General features: G+C 47.3%; 1 protein-coding gene across 1 annotated transcript in view; it reads left to right on the top strand.

Annotated features, from left to right (window-relative positions):
- LOC111967396 (amyloid beta precursor protein binding family B member 2-like) overlaps positions 1–8,685 on the top strand; it is a 71,555-nt gene that overhangs the window by 9,936 nt on the left and 52,934 nt on the right. The window contains exons 5-7 of the mRNA XM_070445013.1: positions 1,076–1,232; positions 7,666–7,790; positions 8,269–8,666. Coding sequence (XP_070301114.1) covers positions 1,076–1,232; positions 7,666–7,790; positions 8,269–8,666 — 680 coding nt within the window. The remainder of the gene's footprint in view (positions 1–1,075; positions 1,233–7,665; positions 7,791–8,268; positions 8,667–8,685) is intronic.

Below are 8,685 nucleotides of genomic sequence, written 5' to 3' on the forward strand. Positions count from 1 at the left end.
CGTAAACTGACCTATCCCCTACAGATCCTTGACTATTCGGCGATGTTCATTTACAAAATAAGCCTCCAACGCTTACTCCAGCAAAATGGATGTATGTCTATCACAGTGTGCGCATCGCGTTTGTCAACCAAGGCCCATTTACTACACTCACAGTGCACCTAGCAGTGGGAGAACAGAGTATTTGATAACACTGCCGATTTTGCAGGTTTTCCTACTTACAAAGCATGTAGAGTCTGTTATTTTTTATCATGAGGTAACCCAAACGTTTTTTCAACTGTGACGATGCGGGAATCTTAAAGACTTCCGATCAAAAATCCAAGAAAATCACATTGTATGATTTTTAAGTCATTAATTAGCATTTTATTGCTTGACATAAGTATTTGATCACCTACCAAACTCAGTAGAATTCTCGGCTCTCACAGACCTGTTAGTTTTTAAGAACCCTTCCCTGTTCTAGCCACTCTCACCTGTATTTAAACTGAACCTGTTTTGAACTTTACTGTATAAAGAGCACCGTGTACAGACTCGTCAATAAACAGACTCCAACCTCTCCACAGTGCGCCAAGACCGAGCAGCTGTGGAAGGACATCAGGGATATAGATTGTAACCGCACAAGGCTGGGATGGGCTAACGGAAAAGTCAGGCAGTCAGCTTGGTGAGAAGGCAACAAACATGTGTGGCGCAATATGTAGAAAATTGAAGAAGTTCAGAGAGACGGTCAATCACCTCGGTCTGGGGCTCATAGCAAGATCTGCACTGGTGGGGCATCAATGATCATGAGGAAGTGTGACGGGTATCGGCCCAGAACTAACGGCAGGATGTCAATGAGCGTGCAAGAGAGGTGCGACCACTTACAGTCTCAAGAAACATTAGAACACACTACGCCGTCATTGCGATTAAAATCCTGCAGCGCACCCAAGGTCCCCTGCTCAAGCCAGCGCATGATCCAGGCCGTCGGAAGTTTGCCAATGACCACTCTGGATATCACGAGGAGGAATGCGAGAGATAGCGTCATGTGTCTCTGATGAGACCAAAAATAGAAGCTTATTGTGTCTAAAACTCTACCACTCAGCAGATGTTTGAGAGGAAGAAGAAGGAGGAGTACAACTCCAAGAAGGCCACCCACATCCCAACCGTCGAAGGCAATGGAGGTGGAAACATCATTCTTGGGATGCTTTTCGTCAAAGGCGACAGACGACTGCACCGTATTGAGGGGAGGATGATGCGGGCATGTAATCGCGAGTCTTGGCCAATGAACCTCCTTCCTCAGTAGAGCATTGAAGATGGGTCGTGTGGCTGGGTCTTCCAGCTGACAACGACCCGAAACCAACAGCCAGGGCAACGAAGGATGGCTCCGTAAGAAGCATCTCAAGGTCCTGGACGTGGCGCTGGCCAGTCTCCAGACCTGAACCCAATAGAAAATCTTTGGAAGCGAGCTGAAAGTCCGTATTGCCCAGCGACAAGCTCCGAAACCTCGAAGGATCTGGCAGAGAAGGTCTGTGATGGAGGAGTGGCCAAAAACCTGCTGCGAGTTGTGCCAACCGGTCAAGAACTACACGGAAACGTATGATCTACTGTAATTGCAAACAAAGGTTTCTGCTACCAAATATTAAGTTCTGCTTTTCTGATGTATCACATTCGATGCCAAGTAAAATGCAAATTAATTACTGATAAAATCATACAATCGATGATTTATCTGGATTTTTGATTCCGGAATCTTTTAGATTCGCGTCTCTTCACTAGTTGAAGTGTACCTAATGATAAAATAACAGACCTCTACATGCTTTGTAAGTAGGAAAACCTGCAAAATCGGCAGCTGTAATCAAATACTGTTTCTCACCACTGTATAGCTTCGGGTTGTCTGGCCCTCGCTTCATATTTGTCGCCAAAACCACTTGGCTCGCAGGTCATGCTATGTCACGTTTGTTTGGAGATAAATGCGAGAGGCGCAGCGTGCGTAGAAGTATCTCAATTGTTTTAATAAAATTAAACTACACCAAAACAAATACAGAACGGAAACGAAACGTGGAAGTAATGAGTGCCACGGCACTACACAAAAACAAGATCCCACAAAAAAAACAGTGGGTAAACTGCTGCATAGATGATCCCATCAGAGACATACGAAGAAACAGCTGCCTCTGATTGGGAACCATACCAGGACCAACATAGGACATAAAAACAACCTAGATAACCCACCCTAGTCACACCGACCTAACCAAATAGAGATAAAAAGGGCTCTCTATGGTCAGCGGGCGTTGACACTCTATAAGTCTTTGCTATTTTAAAGCCCCGCCTCAGCCTCACTGGTCACACATAGCAGCACCCACCCGTAGCACGCGCTCCAGCAGGTTCATGATTCACGGCTCATCCCCAAGCAACTCTGCCTTTGGGCCGCCTTTCCTTCAGTTCTCTAATGCCAATGACTGGAACGAATTGCAAAAATCACTGAAGCTGAGGACTCATTCTCCCTCAATAACTTTAGCACCAGCTGTCAGAGCAGCTCACAGATCACTGCAGCTGTACATAGCCATCTGTAAATAGCCCATTCCAACATACCTATCCCCATTACTGTTATTTTTTTGTTGTTGCTCCTTTCCACCCCAGTATCTCTACTTGCACATCATCTTCTGCACATCTATCACTCCAGTCTCTATCACTGCTAAATTGTAATTATTTTGCCACTATACCTATTTATTGCCTTATCTTACCTTATTTGCACAAACACGTATATAGACTTTTTTCTATTGTGTTATTGACTGAATATGTTGTTTATTCCATTGTGTAAACTCTGTGTTGTTTTGTGTCGCACTGCTTTGCTTATCTTGGCCAGGTCGGCAATGTAAATGAGAACTTCTTCTCAACTAACGCCTACCTGTTAAATAAAGGTGAAATACACTGCTCCAAAAAAAATAAAGGGGAACCAACTTAAAACAACAACAATTGTAACTCCAAGTCAATCACACTTCTATGAAATCAAACTGTCCACTTAGAAGCAACACTGATTGATCAATAAATTTTCACATGCTGTTGTGCAAATGAATAGACAAAAGGTGGGAAATTATAGGCAATTAGAAGACACCCCCAAAAAGGAGTGATTCTTGCAGGTTGGTTGAACCACAGACCGCTTCTCAGTTTCCTATGCTTCCTGGCGCGTGTTTTGGTCACTTTTGAATTGCTGGCGGTGCTCTCACTCTTAATGGCTAGCATGAGACGGAGTCACAACCCACACAAGTGGCTCAGTAGTGCAGTTCGATCCAGGATGGCACATCAATGCGAGCTGTGGCAAAAAGGTTTGCTGTGTCTGTCAGCGTTATGTCCAGAGGCATGGAGGCGCTACCAGGCAGAACAGGCCAGTACATCAGGAGACGTGAGAGGAGGCCGTAGGAGGGCAACAACCCAGCAACAGGACCGCTACCTCGGCCTTTGTGCAAGAGGTTGCACTGCCAGAGCCCTGCAAATGACCTCCAGCAGGCCACAAAAGTGCATATGTCAGCATATGGTCTCACAAGGGGTCTGAGGATCTCATTCGGTACCTAATGGCAGTCAGGCTACCTCTGGCGAGCACATGGAGGCTGTTGCGGCCCCACAAAGAAATGCCACCCCACACCATGACTGACCCACCGCCCAAAACCGGTCATTGCTGGAGGATGTTGCAGGCAGCAGAACATTTCTCCAGGCGTTCTCCAGACTCTTCACGTCGTGTCAACATGTGCTCCATACTGTGCTCAGTGTAACCTGCTTCATCTGGTGAAGAGGCACAGGCGCCAGTGCGCGAATTTGACCAATCTTGGTGTTCTCTGGCAAATGCCAAAACGTCCTGCACGGTGCTGGGCTGTAAGCACAACCCCCACCTGTGGACGTCGGGCCCTTCATACCACCCTCATGGAGTCTGCTTTCTGACCGTATTGAGCAGACACATGCACATTTGTGGCTGCTGGAGGTCATTTTTGCAGGGCTCTGGCCAGTGCAAACTCCTTGCACAAAGGCGGAAGTAGCGGTTCCTGCTGCTGGTTGTTTGCCCTCCTACGGCCTCTACCACGTCTCCTGATTGTACTGCCTGTCTCCGGTAGCGCCTCATGCTCTGGACAACTAGCGCTGACAGACACAGCAAACCTTTTTGCCAACAGCTCGACATTGATGTGCAATCCTGGATGAACTGCCACTACCTGAGCCCACTTGTGTGGGTTGTAGAATCTCTCTCCAGGGTATGTTTAGCAGCATGAGTGAAGGATGCTTTGTTGCGAAATAGGAAGCCGATTCTAGATTTAATTTTGGATTAGAGATGCTTAATGTGAGTCTGGAAGGAGAGTTTACAGACTAACCAGACACCTAGGTATTTGTGGATGTCCACATATTCTAAGTCAGARCCGTCCAGAGTAGTGATGYTGGACRGGCGGGCAGGTGCTGGTAGCGATCGGTTGAAGAGCATGCATTTAGTTTTACTTGCATTTAAGAGCAGTTGGAGGCCACGGAAGGAGTGTTGAATGGCATTGAAGCTCGTCTTGAGTTTAGTTAACACAGTGTTCCCCCTGCTGGATAGATGGTGTATGCACATGCTCCCCAACAGCGGTGGTGGGGGGTGATGTCATGGCAAGGTTATCATAGTAAACTGAAACTAAAACKAATTATKAAAAATCTATTTAAGAAACTGGCATAAAATAATGAACAAAAACGAAAACTATACTGACACTATTATCTTTGACTCCGAAACGAACTAAAATAAAATAAAAACCATCATAAATGATGTTAATGTTTTGGAGGGCAAAAGCAGGTAAATGCTGCCCAGAGATGGTGATGTTTCAAATAGTTCTAGCTTGTGCATCACTATCTCTAACTACCTAGTCTGTAGACCGATGTTTCAGCATACACATCTGTACAAGTACCTGCATCAGTTGGGACAGAGAGGAGGAGTTGGAGCAGGGAAGACCGTCACTGCCTTATCTGGTGACATCATTGCCTTATCCTCTTGTTTCCCTAGCACAGGGATGGGGTTTAGCAAGTTGTTGATATGTGTTATGAATTTTTAAAATGTTACAAATATACAAAGCACAGGTATGGGCAACTGGCGGCCCGCCCCTTCTGTAGGCCAACGGATCCTTTTTTGGTGGAACTCAGTCAGGGTCTCAAATTACTGTTGAGAGTTAGAATAGTAATGTGGTTTGGAATCAGCAGTTTTTCTCTTATGTAAGTCACTGATAGTAACCCAGTTAGTCAATGTCAGCTAACATGTTATAGATTGTTTAGGTGGGCTCTGACTGCATGTGTGGGTATGGATGTGGGTACGAAGCAGACCCACAAGCCACTACTGCCCCTCATGATGAGTTCAGATGTTTTCTGGCCCCCATCAAAATTGTCCATACCCGCCCTAGTGTAAACATCCCCACTGACACAAGGTTGCAGCTTGYTCGCTAGCAAGATGGAGAATGCGGAGGTTATTTTTATGAGTGCATTTTGCTCGATTGTACATCTACCTTCACTAAAACCACAGTGAAGGTTTTGCCTGAGATCTTTGGTTTTGAATGGTAATGTTCTTACACTGTATGTCTCCCTACAGGCTACTGAAAGAGTTGTCTGTCTGAAGAGGACCCTTCCTGGATTTCTATATACATTTTTTATGTCCMAGACAATCTGASATCCTCCCCAGACCTAGTGCTGTTTCTGGGATTCCATAGCCATCACTAGCCATCACTAGCTAACAGGAAATATAACCTACAACACACATGGGTACTGGCCTCCCATATATAGGCTACTTCCTGTCCCTAGTACTGAAACTGAAACTGAAACTAAAACTGAAATTAAAGAATATAAAAACGAAATAGAAAGGTTTCTATCAAACTAGAAAAGGATAAAAACTAGTAAATCAAGTGGGAAAAATAAGTGAAACTATACTGAATTTTGAGAAAAATTGAAAAACGCTTACAAGTAAAAGCTAATATAAAACAAAACTATAATAGTGTCACAGTTTGTTGTTGTTGTTGATGTTGATACAGTCTCTGAGTGAGAATGACCAGAAGGTAAAGAGAGGGAGAAGAAAAAGAGGAGGAGGAGAGGAAAGGTTTAGAGAGCAAACAGTAAGGCCTAATGTACCTGGAAACATTCAGATGTACAATTGCTGTTCAACGTTTCACACGTTAACGGATAATGTGTTCATGTGTGTCTGTCCATACCCGTGTGTGCGCGTGCAGGAGTGCATGTGTGCATGCTTGCTTGCTTTCATTTCTGTGTGTTCGCGCACATCTGTGTGTGTGTCAGTCTTTGTGCATTTGTCCACATGTGTGTGTGAGAGTGAGAACAAAAGCCTGGGGTCTGTCCCTAAAGAGGAGAAGAATACATTGTGGTGCTCTGTAGAGGGAGGGCTGGCTCTGGGCTTTCTCTCTCTCTCACTCTCTCTCTCTCTCTCCTCTCTGTCTCTCTCTCCTCTGTCCTCTGTCTCTCCCTCTCTCTCTCTCCTCTTGTCCTGTCTCTCTCTCTCTCTCTCTCTCTCTCCTTCTCTCTCTCTCCCTCTCATCTTTTCTGTCAAAGCCCTGGGATGCACTGAACCACAGCCTTATATTTTATAAACTGTCACAATACATCATAGTCTCTCTCAGACTATACTCTGTTGGCTCTCTGCTGCTCTGACACTGCAAATCCCCTGGGCCTTTTGTGAGTGTGTGGGAGTGTGTGCGTATGAGTGTGTGTGTTTGTATGTTTTTTGTATTAGTGTTATTAATCTGCGTGTGCATGCGTGTGTGGGGGGGTGGGGGGGTTACTGGTCCTGGGCCAGGGTGAAAGTAGAATGAATTTCTTCCCTGTACGGGACCTCCTATATGTGCACATGCACACAAAAAAATGTATGGTCGCGAATCAATAGAATTACAATTCAAATTTGTATTTGTCACATGCGCCGAATACAACACCTTACAGTGAAATTCTTACTTACAAGCCCTTAACCAACAATGCAGTTTTAAGAAAATACCCCCCCCCCCCCCCCCAAAAAAAGAGTAAGAGATAAGAATAACAAATAATTAAGAGCAGCAGTAACTAACAATAGCGGGGCTACATACAGGGTGTTATGGGTACAGAGTCATTGTGCAGGGACACCGGTGCGGAGGTAATTGAAGGTATATGTATAATGTCAGGGTAGAGTTATTAAAGTGACTATGCATAGATAATACACAGAGAGTAGCAGTAGCGTAGGTGGGGGGTTGGGGGGGGGGGGGGGTGTCAATGCAAATAGTCTAGGTAGTCATTTGATTAGCTGTTCAGGAGTCTTATGGCTTGGCTAGAAGCTGTTTAGAAGCCTCTTGGACCTTAGATTGCGGCTCCGGTACTGCTTTGCCGTGCGTAAGCAGGAGAGAACAGTCTATGACTAGGGTATGGCTGAAGTCTTGACAATTTAGAATCTCTATAATTCAATAGGATCTCTTGTGGCCTAGTCCTAAACATTTGTCATTTAACTTTCAACACAACCAGTCATGATGTTTTCATCTGATTGTCAAACAATCACATCAAAGGGCCTCCTTCACTAGGCTACCGAACACGTTCTCCATCGCAACATATTTCCAGCCTTAAAACAGTGATGAATGGAAAGGGACACCTGTTACCAAAAAAAGTGATTGTGGCGATTGGCATTAGGCCAGAATGTATGCATCCACTGCTGTCTGTGTGAGTCTCGCGTGTCAGCACTGTTGTCCACTTGCGTTTCCGTGGCGGCCCACTGTTGTCCACTGCGTTTCGGTGTGGCCACTGCTGTCTCGGTGTCAGCCACTGTTGTCCACTGCGTTTCGGTGTCGGCCACTGCTGTCCGTGTGAGTCTCCGGCGTCGGCCACTGTTGTCCACTACGTTTGGTGTCGGCCACTGCTGTCTCGGTGTCAGCCACTGTTGTCCACTGCGTTTCGGTCGTCGGCCACTGCTGTCCGTGTGAGTCTCTGCGTCGGCCACTGCTGTCCATGTGAGTCTCGGTGTCGGCCACTGCTGTCCGTGTGAGTCTCGGCGTCGGCCACTGCTGTCCGTGTGAGTCTCGGCGTCGGCCACTGCTGTCCATGTGAGTCCTCGCGTCGGCCACTGCTGTCCGTGTAAGTCTCGGCGTCGGCCACTGCTGTCCGGGTGAGTCTCTCGTGGCCACTGCTGTCCGTGTGAGTCTCGGCGTCGGCCACTGCTGTCCGGGTGAGTCTCTGCGTCGGCCACTGCTGTCCGTGTGAGTCTCGGCGTCGGCCACTGCTGTCCGTTGAAGTCTCGGTGTCGGCCACTGCTGTCGCGTGTGAGTCTTCGGTGTCGCCACTAAGCTTGTCCGTGTGAGTCTCCGGTGTACCGGCCCTGCTGTCCGTGTGAGTCTCATGGCGTCGGCCACTGCTGTCGTAGTGAGTCTCGGCGTCGTGCGCACTGCTGTCCCGTGTGAGTCTCTGCGTCTGGCCACTGCTGTTCACTTGGGAAGTCCTCTGCGTCGGGACCACTGCTGTCCGTTGGCGAAGTCTCTGGTGCGATCGGCCACTGCTGTCCGTGGGATGTCTCTGCGTCGGCGCCACTGCTGTCCGTGTGAGTTCTCTGCTGTCCGTCGGGAGTCTCTGCTGTCGTGGGAGTCCTCTGCGTCGGCCACTGCTGTCCGTGGGAGTCTCTGCTGTCCGTGGAGTCTGGCGTCGCCACTGCTGTCCGTGGGAGTCTCTGCGTCGGCCATGCTGTCTGTGTGAGTCTCGGTGTCGGCT

This window comes from Salvelinus sp. IW2-2015, linkage group LG8, assembly GCF_002910315.2.
Source record: "Salvelinus sp. IW2-2015 linkage group LG8, ASM291031v2, whole genome shotgun sequence".
NCBI classification, from domain to species: Eukaryota; Metazoa; Chordata; class Actinopteri; order Salmoniformes; family Salmonidae; genus Salvelinus; species Salvelinus sp. IW2-2015.